This window comes from Micromys minutus (genome assembly GCF_963924665.1).
Source record: "Micromys minutus genome assembly, chromosome: 9".
In the NCBI taxonomy this organism is placed as follows: Eukaryota; Metazoa; Chordata; class Mammalia; order Rodentia; family Muridae; genus Micromys; species Micromys minutus.
Window position 1 is genome coordinate 62,550,493 of NC_137978.1, and position 20,958 is coordinate 62,571,450.

Consider the following 20,958-nt stretch of genomic DNA (forward strand, 5'->3'; position numbering starts at 1 on the left):
GACCCATCACCTCATTTGCCCCTTTGTAGTCTGAAAAATCTATCTATAGAATTTTCCTTAGAGATTTTCTGTTCTTTCAATCTTAATGTACGGCACTGGCATCTTCCAGCCTGTATTAGCTTTGCAGTGCTTGAGAGTATTTTGGGGGTATCTTAGGGTTTTACTGATGTGAACAGACACTGTGACCAAGGCAACTCTTATGAAGGACAACATTTATTGGAGCTGGCTCACAGGTTCAGAGGCTCAGTCCATTGTTATCAAGGTGGGAGTATGGCAGGGTCCATGGGGCTGGAGGAGCTGAGAGTTGCACCTTTTGTTCTGAAGGCAGCTAGAAGACTGGCTTCCAGACGGCTAGGATGAGGGTCTTAAAGCCTTCATCAGTTGACACAGGTACTCCAACACCTCCAAATAGTGCCACTCCCTGTGCCAAGCATATTCAAACCACCACAGGGAGTGTGGCTATTTTTAGTCTCAAATAAGGTACCACAGGAGGCCCTTTTGTGACCCTGTGTGAACAGCTCCTTCTCACTTTGACTTCTTAGGCATTCCCCATCCACATGAGTACTGCCTTGTCCACACAGAGCAAGTCTTTGCTAACTTGGGGTAAAGTAAATTTTGGGGTGGTGGAGTGAATTGTTGTTGAAAAGGATAATGAAAAAAGTTAGCATGCTATATGTTTATTATGCAAAGCCAATAAACTTTAGGACAGTAGCTCATATAGATCAATCCTGATAAGCCTTTATTTATGCAGCAGTGAGGTATCTGTGTGTAGGGATATGCCGCTAATCACTCCTTTGATAAGGGTGTGGACAGAGGCTTGTAGTTAGGGTTTTGTGGTATAACCAAGATCAGCACAGCAATGAGAGCACGTCAGCCTCTGTCATGGGTTGTACTTTGACCAGTTGGAAACATTTTGAACTTTAGTTTTGAAAATGAAGCGGATAGAAATATGCTGCTGTGGTCAGGCATGACGGTGCACATGCTTGTAATCACAGTAGTCTGAATACAGAGGCAGAAAGATTTGTGAGGCCAGGTTGGAGTGAGACCCAATCAGCAAAATTTAAACAAGCAAAGGAATAAATAGGAAAAAAGCTATTTACCTTTTTAGTCAAACTTAGTTGTAAAGTTCCTGGTAAAGACATTTTAGCATAAATTTTATCTTTTACTCTTGGTCTCATTTAAATAAAGGTTGATTAAAATTAAAAACATAGGTTTTAAGTTTTGAATATTTTGATCCTTTTTAGGCAGGATCTAGCTTTACATAGTTGGACTGGTTTCTCTGTGGATGGGAGGATCTTAGCCACCCACATTAGTACTAGTGACAACATGCTTGCCTGTGTTCTTCAGTCTCTGTCACTCACGAGTCTCATTAGGCTTTTCGTTTGTCTTGCTCCTTGCATGGCCCCAGCTCTACTTTTCCATGTGAGCCACCATCAAGTGTTTTACCTGTTTCTTTGTGTGGCTCTAGGAGGCTGGTAGGTGTTCGTATTCTATTGCTGTGGTGAGACACCATGACTATGGCAACTCTTTTTGTTGTTGATTTTAAAGTTTATTTATTTTATGTATATTTTAGGTATATGCATGTACACCTGTAAGCCAAGAGAGGGCATCAGATCCCAATACAGGTTATATGCCTTGCATGTGGTTGCTGGGAATTGAACTCAGGACCTCTGACAGAGCAGACAGTGCTCTTAACTGCTGAGCCATCTCTCCAGCCTGGCAAGTCTTATAGAGGAAAACATTTAATTGGTGCTTGCATACAGTTTCAGAAGTTTAGTCCATTCTTGTCATGGTGGGAGGCCTGGCAGTACCCAAGCATATTCATACTAACCCACCACAGGTTGTGTTTATGAATGAGCAAATTTAATCTTGTGTGGTAACGTCTACAAATGAATAAACACACCTGGCTCTTAGCATAATCATTTAAACTTGGGGTAGGTAGAATAGAGGCTGGAGTCACAGCACTCCAGGATGGATCAGTAGTGGTAAGAGACTTGCCTCCTCTGTCCTGTCTCAAATGTGAAGGGTCCTTGGGAGGTGAGGGATCACAATGAGGTTGAGGCTCACAAAGCCTGCCCTTCCCCCGTCCATCAGGCTCTGCTGAGGAAGGAGCCTGAGTCAGCACTCTTGTTTGTTACTGTAGCTTCCTCATCTGCTCTGTTTCCTGCTCAGCCTCCCTCTTAGCCTAGCCCAGCGGGTGACCTCCCTGCTTGCTGTGCATTGGCTAGGCCGCCATCTTCTCTGGGAGGAGACTTGGCTGAAGGTTTTGTAGAGGACTGTTAATGTCTGCAGCTGCCCTGTTTGTTTGTTACCCTGCATGATGATCGGTGTTCTTGGAATGTGGATCCAGTTAACGAAACATTTTAGGAAGTTAGATGACTGTGTAGTTCTGCTTGACCACCAACTCCTACTTTTTTGCTTCTGCCTTCCAGACTGAGAGATGCTGCTGCTCTTGCCAGGCAGCGGGCTGTATGTCTGGGTGGAATTAGTTACTTGCTGGTTGCTAATTCAGGGACTGTGAGGCAGCTCCATTTCTAAGGCTCAGTAGTTTTGCTGGAAAGCACTGCTCACACTTTCTTCTTCCTTAACAACCAGAGGGCAGCTTCTTCAGCTCATGCCTGGTGAAGTGTGCAGACTGAAGAGCAGCCATCCAGTTTTCCCAGCTCTGAGCCTTACATGTGCTACTGTGTGAATACTGTGGGTTTTGCTGCTGCTGCTGTTGTTCCATAATTCTGTTGTTATGTACAGAACATTAAGTATAATTATTTACAAAACATTAAAATTGCTTGTCGTCAGCCTCTCCAGGTAAGGCTGCTGTGAAATTTAAAGCAAGTTCTGCAGATGTGTCTCCTTACTAACACAAGTTCTTCACTAGTGTGTGTGTGTGTCTAACACACACAGGCATATCTTTTTCTAGAGCAGTGGTTTTTCCCTGTGCCACACCAGGTAGATACAGCTGCAGTCTTCCTGTATTCTTTGTATCCTTTTGTCCAGGTTTGGATTTCATTTTGTTGTCCTGTATTTCAAAGCTGTGAGAATGCTGGGGATGAGTGCATATGTGTGTTCACGTCTGTTGATGGTCTAGATCCACTCTACTTGTGTGGAAACCCTTCTGCTTCTGGATGGACCTGGACCCTGCTCTCTTGGCAAACCATGCAGAAAAGTCCTTCCCATACATAGTCTGGAGCCTTCATGGCCTCTTACATCCAACCTATATCCCAAGCCTTGATTCCTCGGCAGAGTCAGTCACTGAGTTTTCATGAACCTTCCTCCCCTAAGGAACAACTGGCTGTTGTTTTGTGGCTGAACTCATACAGGAAAGCAGGAAGAAAGACTTTGTTTCTCAGAAAAGAACCTAATATAGATATAATATATATTCTATATATATATATATATATATATTCTATATATATATTCTCTCTATATATATATTCTATATATATGTTAAGTGTATAAATGATAAACTACTCAGAAGTTCAGGTAAAGATCTGTGCTATGCACACACTGGAGACAAAGGCAGCCTACGACCCTGTGCTCCAGGTGAGGCAAGTAAGTGTCAGTGACTGCTTCAAGGATTTTGTCCCAGGAAGCTCTTCCATTCCCATAATGCTTCCTGTGAGCTGCCCCAGTCCCTCCTTTCTAGGCTGATGTTCTTAATTGAATTATCTTTTAGTATCAGGTAGAATGAGAGATATTTATGCAGCAGTCTTCCAAAATAGGTTCTCCCTTCCTTTCTGCAGCTGGGAAAATAAGAGGTTTAGGTGTGATGTTTCCTCTGTTTCCCAGCCAAAGCACAGAGCTTAAGTCAGTCCTGAGCTTGGAACCCCTATGGTCTCCAACACAAATCCTCACCTGTGTCTTGGCCCCCACTTTCCTGCAAATAGGCAGGTAGTTTGACTCAGCCAAAACTTGTAGAGGTACTTTACTGTGACTTTTCAGTGTGGTTTCCATAGCCTCTGTGGAAATTTTGGCCTTTAGTGCTTGCTTTTAGATTCTTCTTGCCAGCTCAGCCTCTTCTTTCTGTGAGTCTAGTACATCCTCAGAATTTCTTTATCAAGAGGAGGTACTCGCTTATTTCTAGCTGCAGTAGTGTTTGGGAAGGACTTGGGGGTGTTAGTTGGACAGACTGCTGCTTATTTTTACCTGTTCCCAAGGCTTGGTGGTCGGTCATTCAGGTCTCGCAGGGTTGGTCCCACCACACTGATCAGATTCTCAAAGCCAACTTCAGAGTGGCTCCACAATCTTAGGCTGCTGTTAATTTTGTTTCCTGGTTCTGATGGGTCTTCTGCTGTTTCCATGCCTCCCTTTACCCACCCCCCCTCCCCAGTTTCAAGACCCATTCACTGCAAAAGAAGCTCCTGTGCCCATCATGAGCACTGCATTGTCTGCCTACAGAGGCTCCAGGTTAGGCTTTGTAGGCCTGGGACTGCAGCATTAACTTCCTTCTGGATTGGGACTGTGGTAAAGCTAGCAAGGCAGTGACCACTAAGTGGTGTTTGTGTTGAGATGCAGTAGCCTGCTGCTCCTCTGTGTAACTCAGGGTTATCATACCTCAGCTGGTGTTCTGGAGAAAGTGATGTGGGCGGGGGACTCCAGTGTTGCAGTTGAAGAGCACTGGCTTAGTGTGCACAAGCCCAGAGTGTACTCAAAAACATGACCGCAGGTAAGATGCCAAGGATTCTGTTTTGTTGTAAGAATTAACAGCACCTTTCTTTCAAGCCTTTTCTAAGCAGTTAAATTCTGTGTTTTTGCCATGTTTCTTTGCTCCCATTAGTATATTTAGAGTTAGCTGCAGTGGTACCTAAGTAGCAATAGTTGATGGACCAGTGACCAAACAAAATAAATTCCATGCTGGTAGATTTTGGATTGGGTGTGGTTGTTGTTGCTGTTGTTTTCTTCTAAGACAGGATTTCTCTGTGTGTAGCCCTAGCTGTTCTGGAACTCATTCTATAGAACAGCCTGGCCTCAAACTCACAGAAATCTACCCGACTCTGCCTCCTGAGTGCTGGGATCAGAGCCATGCCAGGGTTGTTTGTTTGTTTGTTTATTTGTTTGTTTGTTTAAAGATGAGGGCTCGGGCTAGAGAGATGGCTCAGTGGTTAAGAGCACTGGCTGCTCTTCCAGAGGTCCTGAGTTCAATTCCCAGCAACCACATGGTGGCTCACAACCATCTGTAATGGGATCTGATGCTCTCTACTGGTGTGTCTGAGGACAGCTACAGTGTACTCATATAACTAAAATAAATAAGTCTTATGTGTATCCTTGGCTGGCCTTGAACTCACACAGATCTACCTGCCTGTGTCTTCCAAATGCTAGGCTCATAGTTGTGCATCACCCCTTCTGGCAAATGGCAGGCTTACATTTTTAATTGTGACTTTTTGACATGTATTTTATAATATATACATATATCATATTATATTTTGTACTCAGTACTTTGTTACTAATGTTGGAGGAATGAATGAATATATTAATTACAGTTATAGAGAGGAAGACATTTTGACAAGGCCCCCCCTTTTTTTAAATATGGTAATAGTAAAGTACATAGGCTGGTGAGATGCTCAGCAGGTAAATTGACTGCTGCCAGACTTCCCAAGCTCAGTCTGGTCCCTGGAACCCACACAGTGAAAGGAGAGCACTGCCCACTACAAGTTGTCCTTTGACCCCCCACCTGTGTGCCTATGCACCGAACATCTACACAAAGAATTATAAGGTCCAAATCCTGGCTCTCCCCCTTCCTAAGTTAGTTGGTTGTTTCTTGCTGTGTATATAGCATACTTTGAATAGCAGAAGACTCTAATCTTAACGTTGTTCTTAATAGACCACACTTATTAAACATTTGGCTTGAAAGCAGTCTGAGGCTTTTCCTGCAGTTCCTCTCATGACTGTAATTGTAAACGGTGCTTTGGTAGAAACTGCCAGGCTCACTGCCATTTGATCTAAAAAGGTCACGAGAAAAGGGACATTTAAATTAAGTTATAAATTACAATTGAAGAACAATATTTTGATGTGTGAGACCAGAGATGTCAGAGCAGGGAGATGTAATTCATGGGTTCATTACAGAACAGAGGTGCCTGACAGCTGAGCCATGCCAAAAAGAAAATTTATTTGCAACATCACACTGGCAGAAATGGCAGCTCCTATGAGAAGCCAGAGCAGAAACTGGAAACCTTGTGGTAATACTTGAGTTTATGCTAATGAAGAAGCTAGAGACCCAGAGATGGTTAATGACTGCTGTAAGGTAAATGAGGTGTTCTGACATTGTGCACATTTTCAATCTTATTTAAATTAAGACCTCATCCTTGTCTGTAAAATAACATACTTTATAACCAGGTGTTAAGGCTGGTTCTCTCACCTCTGTCCCATGCACAGAGTTGCTGAAATTCGAGAATTGTCAAGGCAGGAGACTTAAAGCTTGAGACAAGATTTCTATGCATGGCGGCTTTGAGGAAGGGTATAATTTAATGCTTATGGCAGTCCATGAGAAGTTCAATCATGAGTTAATTAAACTGTAGGCAGTCATTAAGTATTATTTATTCTTTTGAGAGGCTTGCCAGTAAAGCACTTATATATATTAAATTATAGAAAGTAATAAGCATGGAGTGATTTGTCGGGTAGAGTAAGAGGAGCACATTGAACTTAGGCAATTATGCAGAAATGTGTTTTTCTTCTTGTGGCATGATCCTTTTTCACTGCTAATCAGGAAGGGTCGGGGGCTGTGACAAGCCTCTGAACGGTCTAAGCCGAGTATCTGAAATAGTACTGCCAGTGAGAAACCACTGTATTTTAACTATTTTAAATCTCATGGGACCTGACACTTTGTGTCTCATGTAAAGCTTCCCATGGTTTCAGGGAAGAGGGTTTCAGGCAGAGGGCTTGACAAGTGAAAATGTCCATTTCATAGTGAAAATGCCCAATTTATAGTTTGTGATGGAGCTAGAAACAAGAACCTGACCCTAGGGGCTGGAGAGATGGCTCAGAAGTTAAGAACACTTAACTTCTCTTGGTGGAGGACCCTAGTTCCTTTTCTAGCATCCATGTGGCAGCTCATAACCCTCTGTCACTCCAGTTCCAAGGGATCTGATGCCCTCTTCTGGCCTCTGTTGGCAAAATAATCATACGTATAATTATGTTGTTGGTGAAGCCTGGTAGTGGTGATGCATGGGCAGCAGAGGCAGGTGGATCTCTAAGTTCCAGAAAAATCCATAGAGTTCCAGGACAACCAGGACTACACAGAGAAACCTTGTCTTGAAAAACAAGAAAACAAAACAAACAAAGGAAGCTGGAGAGGTAGCTCATAGGTTAAGAGAACTGAGTGCTTCTAGAGGATCAGGGTTCAATTCCCAAGCACCCATATGGCAGTTTATTACTGTCTGTAGCTCCAGTTCTAGAGGATTCCATACCCTCACACTGACAGACATGCAGACAACATACCAAAGGCATATAACATAAATTTTAAAAAAAAAGAAAGTTTTGACCTTGCCTTGTGCCCCATACTGTATACCCTCTTTGCAGAGCTTCAGAAAGCACTGGACAGAAAGTCCTTGGCAGGCTCTGGTCAGCCCTGGGAAGGTACCAGTTTCATCTTTGGCTCTGTGGTTCAAATCAACAGTTACTTTTCTTAAAGAGTAGAAATAAACCAGCTGTTTCCCAGAAGTTGCTGTTGTTTTTAAGCATCAGTATCCTCCGCCCTGTCCTTGCACACCCTGTCTCCTGCTGTGCCTCTTGATGGCTAGCCATTTATAGATTAGTGGGGCCCAAACGTCCTGCTTGTCCAGTGCTCTCTGCTTTTTCGAGTAGGACATGTGGTGGGACTAGTCCCATAAGAAGTTTATGTATGCTCTGTGACAAAGGTGTGCCAAAATGAAGGACAGGGCGCATCATGGCCAAAGCCTGTGAGGTGCAGTCCAGGGCCACAGGACACTTGGCTAGAAAGAAGAAAGTTTACGAAAGATCCCCATTTTGTCACTGGAGTCCCATCTTTAAATACTAGTTCAGTTAGATGAAAACAAGCAAGAACTCGTGCTGGTCCACCTTGGCTGCCCCATGGAGATGAGTCTGGATGTGTTTCCCTGAGTGGCATCTGTTGAGTGGGTGGGGGGGCCAGTCCCAGTGCTTCTCAGGCACCTGCTGTCAGAGGCTGAGGCTGAGGCTTTTGCAATGCTGTTTTCAGGACTTCCAAAATACACAATTCTCTGTGCTTTTCATTAAAAACTTGCATTTAATCCCCATTTTATCTACCTAGCTTGGCTACAAAACGGACAGAAGGTTTACTTATCAGTGATCTACTTTGATTGCCTGTCCTTGACTTCAGAGTGAAGCTGTAGAACACTGGAGGGTTTCCATTGTCTCATTACTGCTTCTTCCCCAGCCTTCTCCTGGGACCTTTCACCTCAGTAACAGTGCAAGGCCTGCAGTGCGTGTTGTCACTGACGTGTGTCTCAGTGGAGACCTGGAGGCAGGAGACATGGCTGAGCAGTGAAGAATAGTTATTGCTCAGGCCTAGGACCAAAATTTTTCCTCACACCCATATCATGTGCCAGTGCCTTTACCAGGCCTCTGCAAGAATCTTCTTGCACATGGTAGACACACACACACACACACACACACACACACACACGGATAAAATCACAATAAGAAGGAACAATATCTATGTTATGTTGACTTCAAACCAAGGCAATGAGATGTTTAGGTAATGGTGCTTGTTATCAGGCATTAAGATAATATATTTTTTAAGATTTATTTATTTTATAGAGGAGGAGCTAAAATGGACATTGGCACTTATAATAAGAGTTCCAAAATATTAGCTAGCTATCTGAGTTTCTAAGAATGGCCATTAAATTATTTTTCCTTTGGGCTAGAGAGATGGCTCAGGGGTTAAGAGCACTGGCTGCTCTTCCAGAGGTCCTGAGACCAATTCCCAGCAACCACATGGTGGCTCACAACCATCTGTAATGAGATCTGATGCCCTCTTCTCCTTTAGCTTTCTTGTTCATGGTGGGTCAGGTAAAGCAGGTATAATCCAACTTCTCAGTAACCTGGGGTCTGTGTGGGTGGGAATTTGTCCCCTGTGCACTGCTCCACTTTACACTATGTTAGCTGTATGTTCCTCTGCCCACTTGGAAGCTTCTTCTATGGATGAGGGGACAGTGGTGCTTCTTTTCCTTCTCTTCTTCACCCCTCCCCTTGGTTTTATGAGGCAGAATTTCTCGGTGTGGCCCTGACACCCCTGCAGTTCTCTCTGTAGACCAGGCTGCTTCAGATTCAGAGACCCTCCTGCCTCTGCCTCCAGAGTGTTGAGATTAAAGGTGTGCACTGCCACCACCCTGATGGAGGTACTTTCTTAAAGATGTGAAAGTACCACCCTGCCCTGAGCTTTCTCAGACAGGATTCCTATGGATTGAACATGAATGATTGTTACATTAAGATGTTTATCCTCAGTGGCAGTATGATGATATCATACATATCATCAGAGTGTATGATACTTTTGCAGAAGGTTCAAGTCTGACTCTGAGCATCTTTCAATCACCTGTAGCTCCGGCTCCAAGGTACCTGCACTTATGTGCCTGCATATACACACATACATGCAGAGAGATATACACACATGTAATTGAAATAAAAGGTGGTAATAATAATAATTGAAGGTGGGGTCCCTCTAGCAAGATTCCCTGTGCTTTCTAGATCTGTTTGTTTCAGGAAAGAATTGGGTGTTGGTTCTTAAGTATTGATTGAGCTTAGATTGGTAGAAGCTGGGATATGTTAAAAGGCTAGGCTGACAACAGATCGGTTGCTTGTTGAAAACATAGGAACTGGAGAGCAAAAGAGCCAGACTTCGGTTGCTTCAGGTATCAGTGTGGTCTGAAACATGTCCAGATAAGGTGTATATGCAGGGGTAGGGAGGTGCCTCTTCATCCATTCAGCACCCCACCAGAAAGTCAGCTGAGGGTCTTACGTAAGCAGCAGTGTGTTCTCTGACAAACCAGCAGCCTCATGTCTAGTAGCCACTCATATACTTCTCCAACTGTAGCCTAAAGCTCTGTCTAGTTCTCCCAGAGGCAGGCAGGATTAATGACATTCAATCTCAGTTCACTTCTAGACCAGGCTGTATGTTCTTAGGAGCAATTTCCTGGTCCCAGACACCTAAGATTTAATGTTTAAAAATTTTCCTGTGTATCATAATAGAGTTCTCATGAAATTTCATGAACTGCAGTATTACGTGGCTGTGTTTATGACCTCACTAGTTTTCAGTCTAGAAAATGATAAAAATGGAGCCAAGCCAAATTTGGTGCTGCATGCCTGTAATCTTCAGTCCCAGCACTCAGGAGGCAGAGGCAAGGAGATGCTTGTGAGTTTGAGGCCAGCCTGGTCTAGAGTGAGACCCTGTCTTTAAAAAAAGGAAAACAACAGGGTTGGCCTGAGAGTGAGTGCTCTCTCTGTGTGTGACTTTCCCTTCTGAGAGCACCCCTCCCCCAGCCCTCCCTGAACCCAGTTCATGTTTACAAAATGCGCTTGCACCTGTACATGCATTTGTGTAAAAACTAGAATTTAGCATCATGTGTTTTCCTTAATCACTATCCACTTTCTTTTTGTTTATTTATTTTATGTATGTGAATATTACTGTAGTTATCTTCAGACAGAGGAGGGCATCAGATCCCATTACAGATGGTTATGAGCCACCATGTGATTGCTGGGAATTAAACTCAGAACTTGTGGAAGAATTGCTAGTGTGTGCTTAACCGCTGAGCCATCTCTCCAGCCCTCTTTTCTTTTTTAAATATATTTTTAAAATTTTATTCATAACGTGTATATGTCTGTGTCCACATGGCTACAGGGTCTCTCAGGGCTTGAGGCATGGACCCCCTGGACTAGCGCTGCAGCCTGAGATGAGTGCTCAGAACTGACTCTGACCTCAGGAAGAGCAATGTGAGCTAGCCTCCCACTATAAATGGTGGCTGGATGGCCCATAGTTTTCCATGCTGCCTTATCATTATCCCATACACTAGAATAACTGCTTATAAAATATTAATTTCTTGCCCTAAGGTTTTTATTAGAGATATAATTTGATCAACTTGATTTTATTTTAAACCATCACTAAAATAGGTGCTTTTAAAATTGAATAGGCATATAACTTTTCTTGTTCTTTCATTTCACATTATATCATTAAAAGTCCTCACTGTATTAGAGAACCTGGCAAATGCTCACTCGTTTTAATCAGAGTATGAACATCTGACTTTATTTTAACTTTGTGTACCTGAAAGAAGGCAGGCTGTAGAAGACTGGGTGATAAAGCTTAGTAAATGTGGATAAACAGGTTTCCATTTGGGTGGATCTGCTGAGGGACAGGACTTGAAGGCCTTTATTCTTTCACTTTAACAAGTATGTCTGGAGGTCATCTTGAGCTATGATGAGAAGAAAGACAGGTTCTCAGCCTGAGTTTTAGAGAGAATAGTGCAAGTTGCAGATGTTGATTAAGCAAGAGGATCCTTCTGCCTGCCAGTGGCTCTCATCACCATCTGAAAGGAAAGGTGGAGGCCTCACCCTTTGTGGGGCTGGAGTGGTCAGTGGCTGCAGCCCTGCCTGGTGCTAGGAAATCTGTGGATCATGAACTTCGATAGGGAAGGAGTCTGCTCTGAAGGGCCAGTTTCTTCATTCAGAGCTACAGGCACACAGTTGTGTCACTCGAAAAATCTGTATTTTGGACCCTTTTAATGGCTCCTAGTAAATTACTTCCCTAAAAAGACTAGAAAAGAATCCAGTCTATCCTCAGGCTGTTTTGGAAAGAATGGAATAAGAGCCAGGCATGGTGGCACACACCTTTAATCCCAGCACTCAGGAGGCAGAGGCAGGGGGAATCTCTGTGTGTTTGAGGCCAGCCTGGTCTACAGAGGGAGTTCCAGTACAGCCAGTGCTATACAGAGAGACCCTGTCCCAGAAAACCAAAGCAAACAAAAGAATGGAACCAGGAGTGTGAGGCTTCTGGTGGGTTTGGGTCTTGACTCCCATCTCATAGTATGAGCACCTATATACATTTTTTAAGGCCTGATTTGTTTCCTCACTTGTGAGGTGGTGTGACAGTTATTCCTACATCGTAAGATTAAATATGGACATACCTTTCTTACAGGATTAGTGATGGTACTGAGTGCCCATGTGTGTGCTGAGTACCATTCCAGGCCATTCTGGCTTTGTTGGGTATGTGCTTTTGTGTGTTTGGTTTTAGTTTGACTTTGTGTTTTATTTTTTTCAAGGCAGGGTTTCTCTGTATAACCCTGGCTGTTCTGGAACTCTAGACCAGGCTGACCTCGACCTCAAATTAGCCTGCCTCTGCCTTCTGAGTTCTGGGATTAAAGACGTACACCCCCACCATCAAGCCTTAATACTGTTCTTATTGCCAGAATGTTCTCTACTTTACTGGTCTCCTTCCCTATGCTACTGCTATAGAAATATCTAAGCTAAGTCATCTTGGGAATGTAAAAGGTTTGTTTATTTTGCCTATGACTTCACAAGTTTTAATATGTGGTTTTGCTTGGCTGGTTACCTTTTGTGCTTGTAGTTGATGAAACATGTAGTAGAGGCTGTATGGTGGAGGAAGCTGCTCACTTTGTGGTAGGTAGGAAACAAAAAACAGACTTGTCTCCCTGCGTAGGTCTGGTGTCCTGTCACGTTCCCAGTGACATCATGCTGGGAGCCTAACCTTCAGTACCTGTACCATAAAGGGACAGTCCCAACAATGGGGAGGGGGGTTAATTGAGGAGGGTCAGTAGTCAGGTGACAGTGGATTACCACAAAATATTTTTCTTCCATGGTTTCTCTAGAAAGAATATAGGTATGTATATAAAGGTATGGGACTTACAATTATTGATTTGCCTCAGTGTCAATGTGGTACAGTTAATTAACTAAGGTCATTGTCGTCTCAGCTACATGAAAGCAGTTATGATGCCGGCAAAGCCCTGCAGCGCCTGGTGAAGAAGCCTGTGCCCAAGCTGATCGAGAAGTGCTGGACAGAGGATGAAGTGGTGAGCACCCCGTGTGTGTGCCTTGTGTTCTGGCCTTTGGGATGCTTCTTGTATGCAACCTCCCCGCTCCCCAGGGGAAGGGGCTCCTTCAGAAGACAGTGTTCATGGTGAAAGGGAGCAGCTATGCTGTCAGGAGCCCTTGCTGTACAAACACGAGGACACGTTTGAATCTCTAGTGCCTGTGACGGCATTTGTGCCTGTGACTCTCCAGTCTTGATCCGTGACAGGAGGGTTGCTGTGCTGCTGCCTGCCAGCCTTTCTCTAAGTTCTGACTCAAAGGAACAAAAGAGCAGAACACCCTATGTCCTTCCCTGCTGACTCTGAGAGGCCTGTGAGGTATCACACACAAGGGCAAACCTGTAAGAAAGACTTGACTGGATTTTAGTATCAGTATGGTCCATAGGGGATGGGCAAGTTCTCTGAGTGTAGCAGTTACTCCTAAACAAAGTTGGTGTGATTTTGTTTTTGGTGCAGAATAGTGTGACACTTTCCTATTTTAACCATGTCCCGACCATGTCAAAACCAGAACCTGGAATAGTGTGTTGTTGACTTGAATTACTTTGAGGGCTCATAGGACATCAGGCTGAAAGCAGTTGCCCCGGAGCAGGAAACATAAACTTGATTGAACACCAAAGGAGATGGGGAGGGAAAGAGCCCATAAATACCGGTGTGCAACCCTGTGATTCCCATCCCAGAGTTCATGGAGCTACCTCCTGGCTAGTGACTTTCAAAAGGTGTTGCTGTAAATAGCTCACAGGTTTCCTGTGCCCTTGCCAACACGACAGTGGCTGCCTGATATTTGCCCTTGAGATCAAATGTAATTGAAATACACAGTGTTGGTGGAAAGTTCCTCAATTGTTCTAAAGCACGCTAAGGAAAGTATTTAAAAAGTATTGTTTGTGATACTATTAACTTTCATGCAACAGTGTTTATGGCAGGCCTACTGTGTGCTAGCTGCTATGCTAGGAACATTTTAAGAGCATGATATTTCTTAGAGTCCTAAGAGGAAACTCAGCTCAATGTGTGTCTAGTGGTGGGAAGTGCCCAGGAACCACGGATAGGGTGAGGTGGGAGCAGCTGGGTAGGGCACTGCCTTAAAGAACTGGAGGCTGGAAGACCTGAAGGACTCCAGGAAGAAAAGAAGTCTAGACATTTAGGTGAACACTGTGGATGGTTTGTGTAAGAAATAGGGAGGGTCACGACTGGGGCAAGGTGAGGAGAGGTCAGTGGGGGAGAGGGGAGGTGGCCCCAGGGTCAGGACAAGTGTCTCCTGGAGAACTGCCTTTGAAATGTTGTCATTTGCTTCACAAATACATTTTCTTGGTTAGTGGGCTTTAGGGTGAGGTTCCTATGTAGGGAAGGCACAGGGATTTCATGTTCAGATATTGGCTAAAGCAAAACAAGGACAAAAAAATTGAGATATTTTGAGTGGTCAGCTGACACACTTTCACCCTAAGGAAGGAGCTAGAATTCTGATTGGTACGGTTTTCAATTCTCCAAAAGCCTTTGTAAAGAAGACATAGGGAAGGAGAGGACAGAGCTGTGTAAACTAGACTGTCTGAGATCTTCCTCTGCCTTGGCCTGTCACAGGGATCATGCTGGGCTGTGCCAAGTGTAGTGATGATTGCATGTATCCGTTCCTACAGCCCTAGTGGCTGTCACTCCTCACCAGGCTGCCTGTGCCTGTCCTTGGGGCGATTCCTCACCTTCTCCGGCCTCCTCCTCTCACCCTGTGGTCCCTCCCTTCCTGCTCCGCCTCTCGCTGCTCCTGCCCTGAGGCCCCTGTCCTTTGTCTTATGGCCTCTCCTTCCCTGTGGAATGTTTAGAGTACACAACAGAGTCCTCTCTGCTGGTTTTCTACCGAGAGAATAGTTCCTTTTCTACCGCTCTTCTCACTCTGGCTCTGGGCTGTAGAAGGGTGGGGGATGAAGAGCCTTGGGCATCATTTTGAAAAACAAAACAAGGTTCCAAAGTGGCAAACATTCCAAGTGTGGGATACTGATTCTTAACCGTGGAAGCACATTTTTATCATGTGCTTCTTGCTTGAGAAACTGTTTGACTGTCACCCAGCCTTGCAGAGCTTAGGGATCTAATGGGTCCCTTGTTTTGTGAAAGCTAAGCTTTGTTTTCTGAAGCCTCAAGTCTGAAAGATGACTGAGAGGACGTGATGGGTGATTGATTGATCGTTTGGAGGAAGCCTCTGCATCAAGTCTGTGTGGCAACAAGGCCGTCCCTCTTTGCCTTAGTCTGCCTTTGGCTATGAGAGCATCAGCTCTGCTAATGGTGCCCCTTCTGTTGAGTTCACCACAGTTTCTCTGGGGAATTTCTCCTTGGTAATAACAGGAATAAGCTACACAAATGTCTCAGAATAAAATAGGTGCATAACCCTAACTCCCTTTGATTTTCCCTCTTGGTGTTCCAGTATACTTGGAACTTTCTGGTTATTTTTACTTTGCTGTCTCTAGCATGTTAATTTGATTATAACACTCAGTATCTATCTAATGTACATGCGTGACTTCCACAAAATGGTTGTAAACACTGAGGTCAGAGTCGCCCGCTGGGCCCGAAAGGTGACCTGCACTTTATTTACTGAAGAATCAGCTTCTGTCCTCTTAGTATAGACCATTGGTTCTCAACCTATGGGCCAAGACTCCTCTGGAGGTTGCATATCAGATATCCTGTGTATCAGATATTTACATATGATTCATAACAGTAGCAACATTACAGTTACAAAGTAGCAGTGAAATAATTTTATGATTGGGGTCACCACAACATGAGGAAGTGTATTAAAGATTCGCAGAAATAGGAAGGGTGAGGACCACTGGTGTAGACCCCCAACTGTACCTTAAGATTGAGCTCAGTCCTCTGCCTGCTCTGTAGCCATTGTCCCCTTCTGATCTGTACCTTCTGTTTGCTCCTCCTTTTTCTTTTTGTGTCTTACTGTGACGGGTCTTAGGTCCTAGGCTCTCAGATTCCATGTGTAGCTGATAATGGCCCTGAACTCCTGATCCTCCTGTCTGCTAGGATGACAGACATGCTTTTCTCTTTAAAAGTTTTTAGTTTTAGATGTGTTGTTGTTGTTGTTTTGAATAGAACTTAAAGACAAGTGAGTGAATGCTCTCGGAGATGAGAGACCTCAGCCTGCCCTGGGAGCTGTTGTCTCAGCACGGAGGCGGTGACTCCTCTGCAGGAGCAACACGTGTCCCAGCCATCGAGGTCTCACCAGCCCTGTGCATCTCTTTTCCGAGTTGACTGTTCCTACTTTATAAACGTGTTAGGGTGAGCACTTTCTGATGCAAGGGTAGAGTCTCCTGGTGACGAGCCTGCAGACTGAGTTCATTTTTAAGCGTGGAGTGGTTGGTTGATATTTAAGAGTTGATGCAAGAACTTTCACATGCTTCCCAGAATTGACCCTAAATTTTAGGCTTTTGTAGCCTGCTTAGTGGTGCACACCTTTAATCCCAGCACTTGGGTGGCAGAGGTAGGCTAGTCTCTTGTGTTGAGAGTTCCAAGACATTCAGAGCTATCACAGCCCTCTCTCAGGGATTGGGAGCAGATGAATTTTGATTTCTGAAGAAAAGTCTTCGGGTTCTTACTCCTCATCTTTGTCAGCAGCAGCATGGCAGCCACTCCTTCTGGAGACAATGAGATGTCTTCCCCTTGTGTCGTTGTCCCTCTCCTAGTTTATGGAGATGATGTTCTAAGTGAAGTTAAGTTGAGGCTGATGGAAGTAAGCTCTGCTGCACTAAAATCAAGCTTACTCTAGTGTTTAGTTAGGGAAACTATTGTGGTAAAACAAACACCGTGCCCCAAAATGACAAGATTTATTTTGCTTACAATTCCACAGCACTGTTCATCATTAAAGGAAGTCGGGACAGGGCAGGAACCTGGAGGCAGGAGCTGATGTAGAGGCCATGGAGGGTGCTGCTTACTGGCCAGGAGTAACCACACCCACAGTGGGCTGGACCTTCCCCCATTAATCACTAATTAAGAAATTGCCCTACAGGGTTTTCTATAGCCCTATTTTTAATGGAGGCATTTTCTCAATTGAAGCTCTCTCCTCTCTGATGACTCTAGCTTGTGTCAAGTTGACATAAGACTAGCCAGCGCACACCTTTACTCCCAGCACTGGGGAGGCAGATCCAGGTGGACCTCTTAAGTTTGAGGCCAGCCTGATCTACAAAGGAGTTCCAGGACAGCCAGCGCTGCTCAAAGAGACCCTGTCTTGAAAATCTAAAAAATAAAACTATCCAGTACAACTAGTTTTTGCCAATTCCTGAACTAGATACTACAAACATCCATAGAGCAGTTATAAGAGTCACCTTGGCAGCTCACCTAATGGCTTATCTCAGGTTAAATGGACTGGGTCACATCAGAGAACTATTTTAGGAAAGAGTGTTTAGTAAAGTCATGACTTTTCCATATCCTACAGAATGGGCCAGAGCAATGGCTGGATACTGTCTATGAGGGTTAAATTAATGATTAACCAATCTCATGTACCTTATGCTAAAGAAATGTACCATTTCTTTTCAAGAAGTCATCCAAACTGGTAGAAATTATGAAGAGGGGGAAAAAAAGAAATAAAAACAAATCAGTATGTTAAAATAAAAACACAAATTCCAGGTTATTAAGTTTTTAATTAAACATGATAAACACATTTAAATATAATACAGAGGCCAGGGTCTGAACTGTACCCAATCAAAGCAGATGAAGTCACCCTTCCCTGCTTTTATAGTTACTAATTCTGTCTGTGTGTGCAAGCCTCTGGGGTTGTGCTGTTCTTGTTGTGAGGGGATTCCATTGCTGCTTGCTGCTGTGCTTCTAATTAGCATTCAGCTGTTGATTAAGGAAATACTGGGATGCTAATTGAATTCTTGATAAAATTCTAGGCCTGTATTTCCCTTGTGGAGTTGGGCTGATTTGCAGGGCTATAGAATTAGGTGCCCTGCCACCCATACAGCGTGCTTGCCCTTGGCTTTCTGCTCTGTAACTGCATTTGTGTTGAATTTTGTTTTCATGCTGGCTTTCAGCAAAATGTGCCATTCAAGGTGAAGGTTTTGTTGTTTACAATATTACAGCAGGGTGATTCCACTCATCTTGTGTAACGGTAGCTTTTATTGTGAAATATGCTTTCCATTAAATGTTTTATATCAGTTGTAATCTATTGAGGTGTGAGCTACCTAGATTAAAAAAAAATTCAACCAAATCCACAGTAGTGACATATTATCGTGTGTGGATTCATTCACAGGTTCATAACTCTTCTGTTTAAAACTCAGTCATCACAGATACATGTCAATCGCTTCCTTTCAGAATTGACAGGACACAGCAAACTGACTTTCTGAGTGTTTGTAGTGCAGTGAGCCGTGCAGCTGGCCAAGCAGTTAGCTTATTACAGAAAGCAGAGCCTGGGCCTTCCCCAGCCCCACTGCAGATGCCTTTGTTATGCCCCTGCACAGTGTCTGCTCCAGAGAACATTGTTTTCATTGTTCATTCTTCCCAGCCAGGCTTCAGGATGTGCCAGAAGACAGAGCTGCTTAGTGGGGCAAAGATACAATGAATTTTACTTACTGTCTGCGTGGCAGCAGAAGAAAATGTAATCCACAGCAGAATCAAAGTCAACATTCAAGGAACAGCTTGGGGCTGGGAGGGCAGAAGAGGGGATGGTGTGGTGCAGAGGAAGAGGCTGTAGTTAGCTTACACCGATTTGATTTCACATCCCAGAGTCCTGGTGTTAAATCTTACAGCCACAAAATAGGGGAAGGCTTAGTGTGTGACCTTATTTTAGGAAAGGTACAATTTCCTCAGTTGTTGATGTTACACAGTGATCTGAATGATGCTGGTGATGGGGGTCCTCTACATCACTTAAGATGAATCTATTAGTTTTATTATTTTCAATATATGCCATTTTCCTAGGTTAGAAAATTGTTAAAACAGGCTTATTGGATCTTTATAACAGTGTAGTTTAAATTATATGCTTAGAGTTGTGTGTGTGTATATTGAGCTATATAGTATTAAATTCTCAGGTTTGTGGGTCATGCTGTGTGACTCCCATTGACCCTGAACTCAGCAGTCTTCTTGCCTCAGTCTTCTACATAAGGAATCTCAACATGGGTGATCAAGCCTGACTTGAAATCCTGACTACAGGGTTGTTTCATTACCCTTCCTCTGATTTAAACTGAATACGTACTATCCCTCCATCCTTTCCTTGTTCTTCCATTTTGTTTTGTGTTTGGACATGGTCACACTGTTTCTCAGACCAATCTAGAGTTGGCGGTCTCATTGCCTTACACTCTCAAGTGCTGTGTGGTGTCAGAAGAGACGTTGCCACACCCAGCTTTAAGTTGATTCTGTTCCTAATAACTAGCCTAAGTTTTCAGCTATAGAGTACGAAACAGAGATGGAAGATGTGACCACTCAGTCGGGTGTGTGCTTGTGGTGGGACTCAGGGTCATGTTCAGACCATCCTGACTAAGAAAAAGCTAGATGCAGGGAAGATTTGTCTAATATTTCAACTGCCCATAAAGTTGGGTTGCTCCCTGTGGTTAACTCCCTTCAGCCTTTGAAGCAAACCCTTGTTTAAAGAAGTCAGTAGTGTGGGTAGAGGACAGAGTTTATTGTCAAGTCCTTTGGAAATAAAACAGTGAATTAAAAAATCAGGTACATGTACAGAAAGATGGTAGAAGATAATCAGTTCTGTCAATTAGTCTGCAAAAAGATTCTACTGTTTAACAAGCTGTAAGGGAAACGGTTAAATCCTTGAGTAACATTACAACATTAGAAGAAGGCCTTTGCCTCTCTGTGAGACCTACGGATGAGACTTCGGCTTTCCCTCTCACATGCATGGCTTCATTCCAGTCCCTTGCAAAGATGTGCTCTGTCTTTCTGTTTCCCCTTCACTTGTAAAGTAGAGGTGGCTTCCATTTTCTGTAACTTATCATCTCTTATACATATTTTTCCTTGACTTTCTTTTAAAGCCAGCAATACATAGTGCCATCATCCAGGGCTCCTGGGGTGTGTGTGTGTGTGTGTGTGTGTGTGTGTGTGTGTGTGTGTGTGAGAGAGAGAGAGAGAGAGAGAGAGAGAGAGAGAGAGAGAGAGAGAGAGAGAGAGAGAGAGAGAATGCGCTTGCAGCTTTGTGTTTGGACCTGGAAACCAGGTAGAATGGCGCTGAGGTGGGGTTATTTCCCCACCATGGATATGAACATGCCCTGGATTGTTCCTTGTAGTTCAGGCTAATCATTTTAGTCAAAGATTACTTTTTATTGAACATTTTTCATTTATGCTTGAGAGGGACAATGGCGATGTCTTTATCCTGAAAGATTCATAAATATGGGGGCAGTAGGCTGTTGAAACCATGTTTTCCATCTCATTTTCAAGGACATGTAAAAAAATGAAGATAGCATACACTTCTTGGTGCTCGGTCATCTTTCTCTGTTCTTTTAAAAAATGAGAACAAGACACAAGGGGGCTTGAGAAATTGCATGTAGTTCTTCCATACACAAAGTGGATATTTTATAAATGAAGTGGATGGAAACCCTTTTCTTCTTCAGTTTCTTAGCAACAGAACAGAGTCAGTTTTAATGTGTGTGCTTGGAACATTTTGTGTATATCAACATCAGAGCCTTACTCTTTCACTAGACTGCTAACTGGGAATCTGTGTTGGGAGAAAACAGGAACTGTGCCTGAGGCTGGAACTCATTCACAGCCAGCTCATGTCCTGTTTCCTTCTGTCAGATATCGAAGGCCTCTCCTGTAGTTGTCAGGGTAGCCCTGTGAATGCCAGGGAAGGGGTGGGTTTGCTCTGTTCTGATTTGGACTTACTGATTGAAATCCCATCAGGCAACCTTGGTTTCTACGCTGAGGCTCTGGCAGAGCAAACTAGGCAAATATGTCTGCCTTCATGGGGTTGACATTGCACTGAACAAGGTAATTAATACCCATTTAATAA

General features: G+C 43.7%; 1 protein-coding gene across 5 annotated transcripts in view; it reads left to right on the forward strand.

The window, feature by feature from the left end:
• Window positions 1-20,958, forward strand: part of RERE (arginine-glutamic acid dipeptide repeats) — a 312,095-nt gene that overhangs the window by 224,541 nt on the left and 66,596 nt on the right. For all 5 annotated transcript variants that reach the window (XM_080921404.1, XM_080921406.1, XM_080921407.1 and 2 more), the window contains one exon: window positions 12,912-13,010. In XM_080921404.1, the coding sequence (XP_080777530.1) occupies window positions 12,912-13,010 (99 nt within the window). The remainder of the gene's footprint in view (window positions 1-12,911; window positions 13,011-20,958) is intronic.